The following is a 17939-nucleotide window of genomic DNA, read 5'->3' on the forward strand; positions in this document are numbered from 1 at the left end:
ACCTGGGGATCTTTAACGTGCACTGACATCGCACAGCACACGGGCGCCTTAGCGTTTTTCCTCCATAAAAACGCAGCCGCCGCGGTCGGGTTCGAACCCGGGAGCTCCGGATCAGTAGTCGAGCGCCCTAACCACTGAGCCACCGCGGCGGGGCAAGATAAAGGTCTTCGAACTCTATACATACACAGGCAGTATACACAGCCAAGGAATAGGCGCTGAGCTTTCCGGTAATGCATGCTGCCTGCAGCCACACAGTTCCTGATCGTCTAGTAACGACTCCGGAAATTTCGAGCATTGTATGTCAGCGTTTAATGCGATACAATCCAGGCTAGAATATAGTGCGCGAATACGTTCCCATTTTTGAACAAAGCATGCCGGCTATGTCCAACGCGCACCCGTGTCGGCGGCGCCTTTCCTCCGCAGGTCTCCAAAGAAGGGCGGCTGCGGCCGCGAAAGCTGGGCGACACCACGTCGTCGTCGTCGACGGCGCTGCAGTCGTCGTTCCGCAGCCCGGAGGCGAGTAGCAGCAGCAGCCGCCAGCTGTTCCCGCGGCGGACGCAGTCGCTACCGGGCTCCAAGACGAGCCGCTTCCGGGCGGCTGCCGTGAGCCGCGAGCCGGCGCAGTCGGACCTCGAGGAGAACACCATCGTGGTCACCAGGGGCCGCCATGCGCAGCAGCGCCACACGCCGCTGCTGACCACGGCCGGCACGCGGCTAAGATACGTGCCCGCCAGGAACACGCACACGGTGAGTGGCAAAGCGAAGAGACCTGCTGCTAGCTGGTGACCATCTGCGATGCTATCTCCTCTTCTCGTATTTCCGCAGCTGCAGTTATGCCCATCTTTGTTTACTGCTGTTGCTGTTATAGGGCATACGTGGAATCGTGACGACAGCAGAAAATTATTGTTACGCGCAGTGCTTAAAGTTAAGGTGGTCTCGGGGTGTCTCAGATTCCTGCCAATACAGACAAGGGATCTGAGGCCCTCTGTGCTAGAATGTACTAACTACATGAATTCGAAGCAAAAAAAAAAAACATTTTTTACCTTTCTCAGGTGTGGTCGGAACTTGCGGTCTCTATCGTTTGATAATATTGCTGGGATTTTCTGTTAGAATCATTAGCCCGTTTCTTTAAAACCCGAGACTGGAAAACATACAAAAGTTGGAAGCACTACACAAACGATGACAGAAACCCGTGCACTCACACCACAAGTCAGTCCCGAGCTGGCCGCTCAGCTCCAACGATACACAACAACGAGCACACTGGCACAGCGTGGGGACCGTCTGCTTCAGGTCTCCGAGATAAATTGAGCGAACAAGGACCTTTACAAATGATTTCTCACCTTCGTGTCACACGATGTGTAAAACAGGTCGTCAGCCGCTTTCTGTCTGACCCTCTTTATTTCCCTCTCCACATGCGCTCAAATCACTAGAGACCCACTTCGGTGGAGCCACACTTTAAGCACTGGTTACGCGGTGGGAAGCCAAAGAACGGGAAGACATGGTGAAAGGATGTCATGTGCTCTAATGCCCAATAGAAGTAGCGTGATAGCTCCGTTCCGCGACATTGCCTAATTCGTTGTGTTCTTGTTCATAGCAGTATGCTGAAGCTTCGTTATGAGGAAAACATTACCTAACGTTCATTATGCAATGTATGCATTCTGATCTCCTTTCAGCCATGTATTCTAAGGAAGAAACAAGTGAAAGCTGTGAAAAAATCGCCTCACCTCAGGTTTGCGTCAGGAAATTTTCTGTGAACAACATGCGCCGTAGGCATAGAGCGCGTAAGCGTCGAGAAATTTATCGCAGCGCAAACTATTGATCGCATGTTTTTCTTCCGTCTGTTTATCGTGATGTACTGATATTAACTCACTGCCAATCCGAACACTGAAACGTGTTAAAGAATCGCGACAACTAAAGCTAGTAGTGCCACATGCGAACCGTTGCTGCTCGAGGCCAGGGGCTCCGAATTGACGTTTTCTGACGGGCATGAAAATCCTGTCGCACGAAACACGCTCTTAATCGCGTTTTAGACGCATCGGTGCAATACCACCAGACTAAATATTCAAATAACCGAGTGCGCTGCTTAAAATCGTGATTTCACAACTGTGTGAAATACTTGAGGTTTTGACGCAATGTTTAGAACTACATTTCATGCTCGCTGTGTCCACTTTCCGCGCCGAAAATGATATGTGCTGCTAGTGGAAATGAACACACTGCTGTACACACGCCGGATCAGAATAATGCGTTGCATTATCTGGAGAAAACTGCTTCAATATTATGCAGCCTGTTATTACTCGATGTTCGGAGCATATAAAGTGTACAATCAGACAGACTGCTGAAGGTAGGACGAAATGACAAAGGCAGCTCGTTCCTTGAGCGTTTTAAGACCATGGCCAACTTTACGGCGCCAGCAGTCGTCCTGGTGCATGGCACCGGTAACTGTCCACTTTGGGTTGAAGAAAAACTGCCCACTTGGAGCCTGAGCTGCAAGAGAAAAGAAAGTCGGGGCTCCCTACATGGGCTGCCACCTGTAGTCATGCATCGTTGTTTGGATCAGACTGAAAGCAGTTGCACGAAACTGGTGGGGGCGGGTGGCGGTACGACTGCCGTTGCCACATCGCTCCTCAAAAGCGTTCATTCCTTAGTTGAGTAATCAGGCAATAATAAAGACAAATATACCAGCTTGTTAGCTTGGTCGACCGAGTGGGTGAGCTAAGAAGTAATCGGTTCTGGCGCCGTCTCACCGCAGGTGCGGCTCAACAGGTTCAAGGTGCGTTTGACGGCACGCCCCGACGCGTCGTCCGAGCCGCCGTCAGCGGAGGAGGAGCCTTCGGCAGCGACGCCCTCATCGACGTCGTCTCCGCCACCGCCCGCGGATGCGACCTCTGCCGCCGGCGACGACGTGGACCCGCTGGTGTCCATCGACCCCGCGCGCGTGCGCTACGAGCCCACGATAGTGACCAGCCTGGTGACGCTCCACGCGGCGCAGGGCAAGTCCGTGGTGCGCACGCTCACCATCACCACGTCGGTGCCGCGCACTCTCGAGCCCTCGGAGCTGGTCTCCAACGGGATCCTCGAGGGCTCCGAAGGCCCACCCGTCGCGCTCACCGGGCTGCCTTCCGACAGCAGCGAGGAGCAGACGCCGCCTCTGGTTGTCTCCAGGTGAGGGGCAGTGACCTCTCGAATGCTGCTGCGGCGTGCACCAGAGAACAGGAATTGCGTAGACGCTGATAACTGTGCGACGCAAATTGGTGAAGTCTCTTTTCTGGGTGGTACATTTGGTGTAAGCAGGGACAGAGCCAGAAGTACTTTGGTTTGGGCTAGTTGGTGCATAGCTTCTAGATGATGTCAGGACGGCGCGAAGAGAACAAGGACAAAAGAGGCACAAGAACACAACGGGACAGGCGCACAAGAACACAACAGGACAGGAGCCTCTCCTGTTGTGTTCTTGTGCCTCTTTTGTCCTTGTACTTTTCGCGCCGTCCTGACATCATCTAGAAACAGAGCCAGAGCCGTCTTTTTTCGTGTCGCGTCTGCCCTTGCTATGAATTTGGATTAAGCCCCGTCGCTTATCGTCCCAAAGCCACCTCACTCTGTGTCATCCACTCCATTATGTATAAAAGTTGCTTTCAAATACGGTTTTCTCGTTTATAGAGGAGGAGATGTTCCGTAGCAGTTCTATACTACCGGCGCAGTAGTGTTTCCGCCTCCTGGTCACATCCCCTTCTCAAATCCCTCAAAACTGGCGCTCAGCAGCCCAACGCTTGCTCATCATCATCATCAGCCTGGCTACACCCACTGCAGGAGAAACGCCTCTCCCATATCTCTCCAATTAACCCTGTCCTTTGCCAGCTGAGCCCACCGTATGCCCGCAGACTTCTTAACTTCATCCGCAGGCCTAACTTTCTGCCGCCGCCTGCTACGCTTGCCTTCTCTTGGAATCCACTCCGTTACCCTTAGGACCAGCGGTTCGTTTGCCTTCTCACTATAGGCCCTGCCCAAGGCCATTTCTTCCTTTTTATTTCGACTAGGATGTCACTAATCCACGTTTGTTCCCTCATCCACTCTGCCCGCTTCCGGTCTCTTAACGTTACACCTATCATTTTTCTTTTCATCGCTCGCTGCGTTATCCTCAACTTAAGCTTAACCCTTTTCGTTAGCCTTTACGTTTCTGCCTCATAAGTGAGTACCGGTAAGATAACAGCTGTTGTATACCTTTCTCTTGAGGGATATTGGTAAACTGCCATTCGTGATCTAAGAAAACCTGTAAAATGCGTTCCACCCCATTCTCATTCTTCTAGTTATTTCACTCTCTTTATCCGGATCGGCGATCAGACATATTCCGTTACCACTTCCAGCACCTCGCTACCAGTTGTGAACTGCTGTTCACTTTCGAGACTGTTGAACATTACTTCCGTTTTCTGCATGTTAATATTTAGACCCACCGTTCTGCTCTGCCTGTCTAACTCATTGATCATGGTTTGCATTTCATCTGCTGAGTGACTTAGCAACGAAATGTCATCAGCAGATCGCAGATTACTTAGGTATTATCTGTTAACTCTTATCCCTTACTGTTCCCAAATCATGCCTCCGAGCACTTAATTAAATAGTTGGTAAATAACATTGCCGAGATCGCTCTCCCCTACCTGACCCCCTTCCTGAGTGGAAGTCTGTTGGCGACTTTATGGAGGACTGTGGCAGCTGTGTAGTCGTCATGCCGTCTTTGAACGTTAAACATATCGTTTTCCTTTCCATGGCTCGCTGCGCTGTCATAGATTTAAGTTTAATCCCTTTCGTTAGCCTCAACGTTTCGGCCCCATACGTGAGTATACTCACGTATGGGGCCGAAACGTTGAGAGAATTATATAACAGCTTTATGTTAGCGCTATAGCGGTAACATAAAGCTGTTATATAATTCTCTCTTTTTGTCAACTGCTATTCATAACCTGGTAGAACCTGCCATATACGATCCAGCCAATTCTTTATTTTAAATTTCGGGGACTTGCCATGTAGTGTAATCACTTCATTCTTGTTTATCCGGATTTGCGGTCACTACCTGCCCTAAGTACACGTATTCCCTTACCACTTCTAACACCTCGCTACGAATTTTAAACTGCTGCTCCGCTCCGAGATGGTTGAACATTACTATAGTTTTCTATATAATCATTTTTACACCCGCCGTTCTGCTTTGCCAACCTAAGCAATTGATCGAGCTTTGCAATTCATCCCCTGAAGGACTTAGCAAGAAAATGTCATTAGCGATTCGCAGAATACTAAGGCATTCTGCGTTAACTCTTATCCCCAAGTGTTCCTAATCTAAGCCTCTTTTAAATTCTCCTAAAACTTTTTCAGTTGCTTCTCGCTTCGATTCGACTTCCCGGCTTGGTAGTCGTGCTTTGATCTCTAAAGGGGGCTGGGTAGGCACGCAGATCATGTTTGTTGTCTACGAGAAAAACTCTGCGGAAGCTGGATAACGGAAGCACTATAGTGTTCGTCATTTTTTCTTCCCTGTAATTTTTGCGCTGTTTTTGCAAAGAATTTTGAACACTATCATTCCAGGATTTTGTCAATTTTAAGACTATCTAGGTAGACTAACAAGGCAGGTGTAGCGCCCGCATCTGTCCAGGTCTTTTCTGCGTGTTGTTTTTATTACATTCATCTTTTAAAAATTTCTAAGCGGAATATTTTGAACCATCGGAAAAGCATCGGCTGATAAATGTGGTAGGATGTTTGGGCACTCTGAGGCCATGTATATTCGGCAAAGGAATGGTGGATGGAGTCGGTAGGGGGTAGAGAAACGAGGGCACAAATGCGCTGATGGCTCCGATGACATAAGCACTGGGCCGTAGTAACAAATATCTGAACTGGAGATCCATCCCAAGGAATCCTGTTTTGGCCCCACGCCTCACTGTGCTGGTGCCGCCTGCCTGCAGGGTGTACTCTACCACGGAGCACTCGTGGAGAACCTCCCTGGTGCCATACTTCGACGGCCTGGGCACCACCACGCACACTCTCACGGAGAGCTTCATCATCCGTAAAATCGTCACCGCGTACCGCACAATGCCCCCGGGTGACCTGCTGGCGCTGGACGAACGAAATGTCACGCTCGACCTGGATTCCGAGCAGTACTTCCAGACTCTGCTGAATGTATGCAGTGAAAAAGTACCATCGCTTTGCTTACGTGTCCTTTTTTTCTTCTGTGTATGCTTTCTTGTGCTTTTGTGCTCTGCTGAACGTACGCAGTGCGAAAGTGCCATTGCTTCGCTTACGTGCTACAATTTTTTTTTCACTTCGGACCATGATTTTTGTCTCCAGTGCTTTGTGCAGCCAACTTATGCATTTCTGCTAAGGTTCTATCAGACTCTGGGACAACGTCAGTAGCATTCACGTAACTGTGCTTAGCACACGCAATATTGAACAGGCATCTTAGGACGTCGCCATTCCACACCTGTCGTTTCATACCTTTTGTGAAGGTTAATTGTGCATAGCACAAAACATGCAAATTGAGCCACACTCTTGATCAAGCGCATTCAACTCACAGGAAGCGATACGTTGTGACACAGCTAACTCGTCCTTTTCCGTGCATTAAATTAGGTAGGGAAAAGTGAGACGAGTCAGTATAGATCGTAAGCCATGCAACGGAAACTGTAGCAAGCGTTTTCAAAATGACTTGAAACCCATTCAGCAGGGATTGTGCCAGAGCACTGAAAGGCCTGGAATGGAGCGAAAGTCTTCATATTCTTTTCAAACCTTTCAGGGCACCGTAGTCCAGCTGTCTGGAGCATGCGCATTTTGGCAATTCTGGGAGTCGGTCCTGTGTATTTGTGTTCTTTGTCTCGGGTGTTCACTGCGCGCTAGCAAAAGGATTTCAAACGCTTTCCAACTAGCCCAAATTTCCTCCTTAACTCGTGTTTACAGTCTCATGTGTGGGGAAGCAGTGGGCCAGTTACGGAAAAGTTAACGAAGCACGGAGTGTCGCACTCACGGGGACACCTAAACCTCTCTGTGAAGGAATAAAGAGTCGCCGTAGCTGAGCACTTAGGATTATTGTCGACTACGCGATGTTCTCTAACGTGCACTTAGATCACATAGCAAATGGTCGTTTATGCATTTTGTTTCTACTGATAAGCGGCTGCCGCTATCCCGTTCCGGTCTGGCTGCCTCGTGCTGACCAGCAGTACTTCAGTGCATAGCCAATGAGACACTGCAACGGGACGGTTGCACAGGTCAGAGGACGTATTGGCGAAAACCAGACAACACGCACGCATCACGCGCATTCCGGAGGAGACCAAGTCGTTTAAGTATTGTGTTTGGCTCCATAATTAAGACGAGGCTCAAATCGGAATTGTCCAAGACATGACCTGCTCGCACGTGCAAGGAACATCATAGCTTTCGACCCATAGATATTGTGAACAATGAGGGAACAAGTGGAGGTCAACTAGAAGAAGATCCCTGCCGTACACTGGCGGAAGGATATGCGTGACGACGGACAGGGAAACCCATATTCGGCAATTCTGGACAAAAACACTTTTGAGCAGCAAACAGTTTACGAGCGCAATTTTTTCATATAATGTTAGATTTGACTATAGCAATCAATATAACCGCAGATCACCCGACGGCAGTCTTGTATTTTTTTCTATTTATGTTTAGTCAAAACATTTGCCAATTGATTTTCTATGGCACTCTTAACTGTTTGATGCGATCGCTGGAAACACTTTAAAAGAAATATTTTGCTACATACCAGAATAATGGACAATCACCTTCAATATTTCCACAGCAGTCTCTTGCAATTTTTCAATTTTGAAAATTTTTGCCCGAGAAAGGTGGACTTGGTGAGGAACTGTCGCAGCGCAAGCGTGACGCTCTCACAGACAGGATCACTACCCGGAAAGCCATCAGGGCTCAACAAGTTTCCAAATGCGCGCTAGAGGCCGCAACAAAAACCAATAAGTTTCACAGCTAAAAATTTCAAGACATGACACGCCGCTTGATGTGGCGATACTGAGGGCGAAACACGGCCACACGGACGACTTTCATCAGGCTTTCTAAGATTGCATGCCAGCCCCGTATACATGGTCACGCGTAGAAACGATTGGATCCAAACGTACAGGTCTTAACAGAATATGGCAGAGATGGAAAATCCACTGAGCCTACAGAATCAACAACCTAAATTGGGAACACTTAAATTTTCAGTGCGCCAAGATTACAACGCTGTTCTGTTGAAGTAAAATACATTGAAAATTTCAGGCTGGAATATCCGAGGGGATTCAACACAATTTTGATATTGGGTTTCCCTCGTACGTACAATTTCTGTTTAATGGTCGTCTTCGGCATACTAGTTTAGTTGATCAAGCGATTTGAGTTTTTGAGGCAGCAACGTTGAGCCAGCGGTAACACATTCTTGACCCGAAAATAAAAAAAAAATGAACGAAAGGCGACAGAAAACAGATAATACAAAGGTTGACTCCAAACTAAAGACACATCTGGAAAATCCCAGAATATATAGGGCGGCATCACTCGAGCTACAATGGCCGCTATGTTGCTGTACACGCAGCATGGAGGCACCTGCTCCGGACAGCACCGCTGAAGCTGCGCGCTGTGCAACGAAATGGCGCCCGCGATTTCGTGTGAATACCTCCTACACACAAACGCAGCTCGGGCACACTTCTACTGAATACAGGGAGAGCAAGCTATTCTATTCTGCTGATATTGACACTGCGGCTTCTCATGCAAGGCACAGCGAAGGCGACAAGTTCATGCTCTTGCTCTTGACAAGATCATGCTCTTGTTGATGTTGTGTAAACACGAAGATAAATTCGCAAGAAAACCTACAGTGCCACATTTTCGGGGGAAAAAAGATACATATGCGCATGAATTCTAATCAAATCAAATCAAATCAGTTTATTCGGAAATGAAAGACAGTAAATGCCCACGGAATTCATTGCCTCTTTCCTTGCTTTCGTAACAAGACAGTGTGGCCGAGTAGCGCTTGAGTATAGATATGCCGTGTATTTCACCTATGATATTCTGAAATTTGTGAAAATAGACTTTTTGGGTCAGAATAGCGCATTTTCGACATAGCGTTGTTAGCGGTGCAGCTCATCCTTTTGCAGCTAAAACGTGCTATGTAATAGGATAACTAAATAATATGAGTAGCTAACTTTTAACTTTTAACTGTTACCGTTAGAGCGCTTATTTAAAAAAGGCATGTAGCCCACCGCTAGTAATATTCATATCAGTCTTCGGGATTCCGAAATCTCAGTTTACCTCGGCGCTGTGTCCCATCCAATTCTCGCTATTTCGACTAGTTATGAGCACTGGAGCGGTTGCTTTGCCTGAAAGCTTATCGAAAGGGCATGCATTTTGGCGCGGTGCCGCCTAAATGTGTTGGGTCGCATTCGGAACCATAAAAAATGACATGGACATTACTTATGGCGGGCTACACTCTTCTCAATAAAGCAGTAAAGAAGGATACTAGCAGGTATAGTTAAAAACATAAAATGTTCAATATTAGTTCACCAATCCACTATTTAGTAAATCTTAGCTGTATTCTGATACGCTACACCGCTGACAATGCTACGCCAAAAAAGCGCTCTTATAACTCTAAAAGCCTAGCCTTCTCTGCTTTCTGTCATCCTTCGTCCCCTGCGCTATTTCAGTACCTCATGTGGTGGATAAGTGGCTGTCACGCTTTGCAGCTCGGCACATGGTTGCGGGCTCGAATACCGGCCGTGCCTAGGCTGCATTTGAAAGAGCGAAATGCTAACATGGCAATTTGCCGGCCACCGTCGTCATCGTCGTCATCAGCAGCCTAACTACGTCCGCTGCAGGCCAAAGGCCTCTCCCATTGGCCTCCTCATAACCCAGTCCTGCGCCCTTCACCTCCTCACATATTTCCTGATCTCAGATCTAAATGCAATGTACATATATGCACACGTTAAAGGTCACCAGTTGGCCGACGTTAATCTGCAGCTCCCCCCGGCTGCGTCTCTTGTGACCCCCGTGATTGCTGGGCGTTAACCCCGACATACCCATTAAATCGTTCCTTCGCACGTCAAAGCAGATTTCAATGCGTTTCAGTCTAACCTGTCATCTGCACGCATTCACACACGCTTTCACAGGCGTTCTGTTCCACTATTTGTATTTGTTAAATTGCAGATACAAGAAGGCATGTTTCGGACAAAAATTTGAATGGGAAATTCAAAGGGAAACATAGAAGATCGCTATTTTCGATGATGAAGCATAGGGTACCGTTTGATTCTAAATATTACCGTTATGTCAGGGAGCATCGGTACAAATTTGGAAGAAAGACGTGCTTCCCTGCGATATGCTAAATCAGCTCTGTGTTCAGTAAGAGGGTTAGGCAGGGATTAAAATTAACCGTCAAAATTTTTGTCTCCACTAGTCGACGATCCTATCGAAGCATGCCGAAGTGTGCTATTGTTGTGGTTTTGAGATGGTGCATTGTGTTTGTAAACATATTTGCCCTGTAAACAAAAATTGAGGATCCTGATGGCCGGGACGTGGATGACGAGAAACGAAGAATGTTAACCAGGTGGTTCTCTCGAGTTTGAAAACCTTGAGGCTTAAGAACGACTTCTATAGGGAAGTAGTAGTCGCTCCTATAACTGTCCTGCAGCTTCATTTCCAGTGTCGAGTTCTTACGGGTTCTGCACAGACTCGGGAATTGTGTGCAGGATGAGGCGTAAGTGTGAAATTGACACGAGTGCTTCTTTTATCAGTAATGAACGTGTACCAAACAATCCAAAAACCGAAACTGCAGTGTGCTCATGCAAAAGAGAAAATTTATTCCTTGCACAAAGAGCCAGATATTACAACCAAATTTTAATTGCTTTCTAGCAAGAGTCAACAAGACAAAAAAGAAGTAAAACACTCAAATCACCAGAGTATCTGTTCAGAAGTGCAGTCTAAAGTTTAATGAAGAAATGCACGTGTTTACAGTTCCGAAGTCGGACACCGGCGCGAACGAGGCAGACACCCGGGAACTGGCAAGCTACTTAATTAACTAGCGTTGCCGAGTGTCGCCTCGTTCGTGCTGCTCCAGCTGTCGGAGGAAGAGTGCCCTGGTGACGGCTGTGACGTGGCTTGCACGCAGGGTCCGGCCTCGCCCCCAGCGCCGACGCCACAGCAGCAGGCGAGGACGGCGGCTGCGCAGGAGGCCTCGTACCTGGCGCTGCCGTCGGACGGCGACCAGCCCGTGCAGCTGGCCAACCCGCTCCTGAACGCGGCTTTCTCCAACAACCCGCTGGCCGCCGTATACCTGGGCCTGCAGCAGCTCAACCAGCAGGCGACGCTCTACTCGACCGTGACGCACACAAGCGTGTACACGACCACGGACACGGTGTTTCACACCAAGTTGGTCAGCTTCTACGACGGCCGGCGGACGCGCACGCGCACGTTGTCCGAGTCCCTGTCGACTACGGAGCGCACGCTGACGAGCTACGCCACCACGGTGGTGCCCTACCTGAACACGCAGGCGTTGCAGCTGCAGCAGCTGATCGGGCAGCCGCTCACGCAGCCGCCGGCGCCGCGCTACTCCACGGTCACGTCCACATACACCACCGTCACGACGGCCACTAGCTATAGCTCCAAGATCTACACGCTCATCTACAATGCGTTCAGCACGCGCTACCGCACCGTGACCAGCTCGAGTTCGTACGTGACCACGCTGACCACGACCTCCACGTCCTCTTTCCTGGTACAGCCGACGGCCCCGGCGGCGTTCGCTCCGCAGCTGGCGCAGGTGCTGGCTCAGGCGGCGGCTCCGACGGTGGCTCCCGTCGCTGTGGCTCCACCGGCCCCGGTGGCACCTCAACCTGTGGCGGCGGCAGCAGCAGCGGCCTAGACCGGCGGCTTCTCGCCCCACTGGGGCCGCAGAGACTCAGCGCTGACAAGAGTGCCCTGCGGTGGCGTCTTTTGGAGCACGGACAGTTCTGGGCAAACTCCCTCGGAATCCCCGATTGGGGAAGCCCTAAAGGCAGCGTCCACAGATCGGCAGGCCAAACGGTCCGCTGACGCTGCGTTTCTTGCTCACTGTACGAGGCGTCGCAACGAGAATGTAACTCAAGGATACGTACGGTTGCTGAGGACGAGGTGGCTGCGTCCATTTCCTGCCATCTGTTGTTCCCCTTCGATTCTGGCACGGCGCAGAAGCTGCCACCAAATTTGTGGGACGTAGAAAAGCCAGGATCAAAAGCTCACCGCAGGACATGTCAGTTTCCCTTGTGCGTACAGCATACAGGGTGGGACCATCTACTCGACACATATGGACCGTGGAGGAAAGCTCAGTGATTCTGACCACAGCTCGCCTCGCCCACAACGCAAATGGTGTCGCCAAGGAAAAGTGGTGTTAACGAAGAGCGACTGGGAGTGTGACTTGTTGCGTTGAGACGCCTTTGCGGTTCCGTCGGCGCCTGTAACAAGTGGAGGAGGGCCAGCCAGACGACGTATACTCGGCAGGGTCAACGGCACATGTTTGTCGACCACTCTAGTACACCTCAAGTCTTCTAAATTTGCGAAAATTCAGTGACTCTCGCTAGTGTCCCAACGGGAGACCAGAGCCGATATCGTGAGCACGAAAAGAAATTTCTGCGTACCTATTTATTATTCGAGCTTGACATTTCTCATGACCAAGAGAAGCAAAGTACTTGTGTCTTCCTTTGTAACGCTTGTCTTTTGTTCATACAAATTTTCACCTTGTTGTTTTTAAAGAGTGTTTATGTAAAAATAAAAATCTATGATGTGTTTTATTTAGTGTACGCACTCCTTTAGAATGAAGCTGTACGCGGAAGCTCCTCGCGACTATAACGTCGGCGTCGTAGTTGGCGCCGGTAACCTTTCCCTCTCACTTACCCGATAGCAGGAATGCTGTCCAGGCGTGCAAGGAATTAGGCGCTGCTGTCGAAACTGCGCAGTGAGCGGTCACGTTATTCAAGCGGGTGCGAACACGTGTGTGATCTTCGGTGTAAGCGCTCTTACGGGACTGGGGCCTTTTCGGCCAAGAAGACGGCATGTTCTTTTATTTGCGAATGACGTGCCACAGAAACATGGTACTTCAAATTATGGCTGGAATGTGCACACTGTCACGCATTAATGGCAAAGGGTACAGTTTATTCAACGCCGGTTAAGATCGATGGCCAAACAGCACGCAAGCAGCATACATTGAGCCTTTGTGTTCTGTCTTAGCGAAACAGAATATCAGATAGGCTTATAAGTAATGTCGTTTGCGAGCATAGGCTTTGCCTTGCAATGGAAACCAGCAAATGCCAGAAGGTCTTTTTTTACCGCTGCAGTGACTGAGCTGAGAGCACAGTAGTCTGGTGTGCTAACAACGACATTTTCCGTAGACGTCATTATGAAAAGAGAAAGAGAGTAAAAGGAAATGCTGGACGGTTAACCTGAAGCGGCTTCCGGTTGGCACCGGATAAATCCCATAATCACACTGGACTAGAACACAACGGCAGATAATACATGTGAGCGAGGATTAAAAAAAGGAAAACTGCATCTGCGCTGTCTGTATAACCAACTAGAAGTAAAATGTATTGATAAAACAAATATGAACCCTGGAACTAAGAAGTTGGTAACTTGTGATAAGGAAATGGTTTATAAGGTATTAGATAAAAGCCGTATAATATTCTAAAGCACAACACGAAGTCAGTATTATAGGAGCAGGAACCAGACTAATTAATGAATGATGACTGGAGAATTTTAGCATGCTTAACTTTAAAAAGAGTAATTATCAAACGATCTCTTTAAGATGTATCGCAGAGCTCAGGGATTTAAGCAAAATGGTAAGTAGTGGTGGTCCAGTGGTGAAATTTTTCTTCGCCTAAATAAAACGCAGCCGCTGCTATTGCTTTCCTCGTAATTGGGTGCGACCCCATTAGTGCTGCTTCCTTAGGGCACTTAAAATGTAAGTAACAAGAGCGAATTTGACGGTCCAAAGCTAGTTGCGATGGTGGGGGGGGGGGGGGGGGGGTGATACCTCTGAATTTTACAATAGCGTCTGCATCTTTTCGGAAACCTGTTCAGAAAGTTTGTCTATTCTGTCGCATAAAGAGCGGCAAATTTGAGTTTATTGAAGAATTTCTAGAAGAACAGCTTTGCGAAAACAACACTCTGAGAATGAAAACTGTAGTTGTAAGCGCCACCTCAGCCACCTTTTAAAGCAAGCTAGCAACGTTGTACTGTATACACTGACACCGTTTGCAAAAGCAGATTTTTAAGCTTTAAGCTTTTGACAGATGTTAAATCAATAATTGGTCGCTGAAGCACATTAAGTAGTTTTTGAAGAATGATTTTTAAAAAAGAAGGTGCACCCACTCTAAACAATGAGTCCGTATTTTTTCGCTCTTATTTTCTTAATTAGACTTTATCTATAACAACTGTCATTTCGATTGAGCACAACGAAAAAGTGAAGCGAGCGTATTTAATGCACAAATGGTACCTGAAAAACAGGATTGTGGCCTTCCTAAAGTCATGTCAGCCATTTCTGAGATAAAAGAAAGGTTTCGAAGTGTAGTTCTAACACACACACACACACACACACACACACACACACACACACACACACACACACACACACACACACACACACACACACACACACACACACACACACACACACACACACACACACACACCACACACACACACACACACACACACACACACACACACACACACACACACACACACACACACACACACACACACACACACACACACACACACACACACACACACACACACACACACACACACACACACACACACACACACACACACACACCACACACACACACACACACACACACACACACACACACACACACACACACACACACACACACACACACACACACACACACACACACACACACACACACACACACACACACACACACACACACACACACACACACACACACACACACACACACACACACACACACACACACACACACACACACACCACACACACACACACACACACACACACACACACACACACACACACACACACACACACACACACACACACACACACACACACACACACACACACACACACACACACACACACACACACACACACACACACACACACACACACACACACACACACACACACACACACACACACACACACACACACACACACACACACACACACACACACACACACACACACACACACACACACACACACACACACACACACACACACACACACACACACACACACACACACACACACACACACACACACACACACACACACACACACACACACACACACACACACACACACACACACACACACACACACACACACACACACACACACACACACACACACACACACACACACACACACACACACACACACACACACACACACACACACACACACACACACACACACACACACACACACACACACACACACACACACACACACACACACACACACACACACACACACACACACACACACACACACACACACACACACACACACACACACACACACACACACACACACACACACACACACACACACACACACACACACACACACACACACACACACACACACACACACACACACACACACACACACACACACACACACACACACACACACACACACACACACACACACACACACACACACACACACACACACACACACACACACACACACACACACACACACACACACACACACACACACACACACACACACACACACACACACACACACACACACACACACACACACACACACACACACACACACACACACACACACACACACACACACACACACACACACACACACACACACACACACACACACACACACACACACACACACACACACACACACACACACACACACACACACACACATTGGGAACAGTTGTGGAAAAGAGTGCATAGAAAATAACTAAGTAATTTGCGGTTCGCTGGCGACGTTGACTTGCTAAGGAAGGAGATGAGCTGCGAAGCAGGATCTATGAGATAGACAGGCAGAGCAAAACAGTGGGTGTAAAAATTAACATGCAGAAAACCAAAGTAACGTTCAACAGTCCAGCAAGGAACAGCAGTTCACAATTGGTACCGAGGTGCCGGAAGTGGTTAGGGAACACGTCTGCTTAGGGGAGGTAGTTACAGCTGATACGGATCGTGGGAAGGAAAAAAACTAGGCGAATAAGAATGGGGTGGAGCGCATATCGCAAGTTCTCGTACGTCATGAATAGCAGTCTACCAATATCCCTCAAGAGAAAAGCAGACAACAGATGTGTCTTACCGGTACTCACTTATGCAGCAGAAATTTGAAGGTTAACGAAAAGGGTTGAATTTAAATTAAGGACAACAGCAGCGACCTACGGAAAGAAAAATGATTGATGTAACGTTAACAGACCGGAAGCGGGCAGAGAAGGTGAAGGAATAAACGTGGGTTAAGGACGTCCTTATCGAAGCCAAGAGGACGAAATGGGCTTGGGCAGGGAGTGTAATGCGAAGGAAAGATAACCGCTCGTCCTTGAGGGTAACGGAGCGGATTAAAAGAAAAGCAAGTATAGCAGGGGGCGGCTGAAGGTTGAGTGGGCGGATGAGGTTAAGAAGTTTGCAGGCATAAGGTGGGCGCAACTGGAAAAGCACAGGGTTAATTGGAGAGACTTAGGGAGGCCTTTGCCCTGCAGCGGGCGTAGTCAAGCTGACGATCATGATGACGATGCGTAATTACAGAGGAAGAAACATGCAACTAAATTAGTTGTCTATACTCCTTTAAATTCAGTAAATTTTTGGAAACAAATATGCAGCTTTAGATATCCGGGCATGAAGAAAAGGTCCATGTCCTGGTTATTTAGGAAACCTGAGATTTGAAAGAAGACGATAGGCCTAGCCTCTCATGGATCTAGATAGACAACGTGCAAATAAATGACTTCAAGTTTGTTGCGGTCAGTACAGTACGAACCGAGTACCTTGGTCATTCAAGAAATGACCACACTACTGAAAAAAGGACTCCAAGTTTTAGCGGCAGCCACAATCATACTACAGCGCTAAAAATGCATGATTTTTGGATTGTGGTAATAAAGTCAACAACAAATTATTTTAAGGTGATATTGCTAGCGACAAACTTAGCAGGAAGCGGGAAGTACTGCCGACTACCGGGGTGAGGCCCGCTGAACAGCCGCGGTCATTTTAGACAACGTAGACGCTCGGCCACGGGCGTAGGCACCAACTTTTTAAGCAACATCACAATAAGCAATGTGCCTTAGCTTTCCTTCTGTCCAAAAAGGAGTTTCATTTTCTATGTTCTGTATTCACATAACTGCTTGCATGTGCTCATTTTGGATTGCCGGGAGGTGCTTTCATCTGTTAAACTACAGTTTTAACTCTGGCTTCAGTCCTCTGCGCCTTTTTAATTTTTTGCTAGTGTTCACCTTAAGTGGCGTACAAACTCACGCAGATCTCTACATTTCTACGTTTCCAACTGTCACATCTTCTCTGCCTTCGTCGTGTCCACCACTGCAACCGATGCCTTCAAGTCTGCTGTGTATAATCATTTTAATTAATCTGCCTACACATGTATTTATGTTAGTCACTCACTCCTCTCTTCGATGCCAATCGGCCCTGAGAGTAAATAAGTGAAATGGTAGTCTAATCTAGGTCTGAGCAATCGCGCATTATGTTCAGTTTATTTTAGCATGTTGACCAGTACAGAGTGAAGGGAAAAAAGCTGCTAAGTGGTGCTCGACATGCCTCTCGCCCCTACAATGGAAAGCAGCAGACACCAAGGCATACGTAATCACTAACGACAACAGAACATGAGAAGTGTGAAGTAATTCAGTAACGTTCCGCGCATTTACCACAGCGCATACTCGCTGCTGAGTAATTTATTACCT

At 48.1% G+C, this 17939-nt stretch overlaps 1 protein-coding gene across 2 annotated transcripts in view; it reads left to right on the forward strand.

Annotated features, from left to right (window-relative positions):
• Positions 1 to 12770, forward strand: part of LOC144127923 (uncharacterized) — a 228050-nt gene extending 215280 nt beyond the window's left edge. The window contains exons 5-8 of one of the 2 annotated variants that reach the window (XM_077660924.1): positions 424 to 747; positions 2750 to 3162; positions 5934 to 6147; positions 11117 to 12770. In XM_077660924.1, the coding sequence (XP_077517050.1) occupies positions 424 to 747; positions 2750 to 3162; positions 5934 to 6147; positions 11117 to 11866 (1701 nt within the window). In that variant the 3' untranslated portion in view covers positions 11867 to 12770. Of the gene's footprint in view, positions 1 to 423; positions 748 to 2749; positions 3163 to 5933; positions 6163 to 11116 lie in introns of both variants that reach the window. The other variant, XM_077660923.1, reaches the window with a different exon arrangement.
• The last annotated feature ends 5169 nt before the right edge of the window (positions 12771 to 17939 follow it).

Source organism: Amblyomma americanum, chromosome 4 (assembly GCF_052857255.1).
Source record: "Amblyomma americanum isolate KBUSLIRL-KWMA chromosome 4, ASM5285725v1, whole genome shotgun sequence".
In the NCBI taxonomy this organism is placed as follows: Eukaryota; Metazoa; Arthropoda; class Arachnida; order Ixodida; family Ixodidae; genus Amblyomma; species Amblyomma americanum.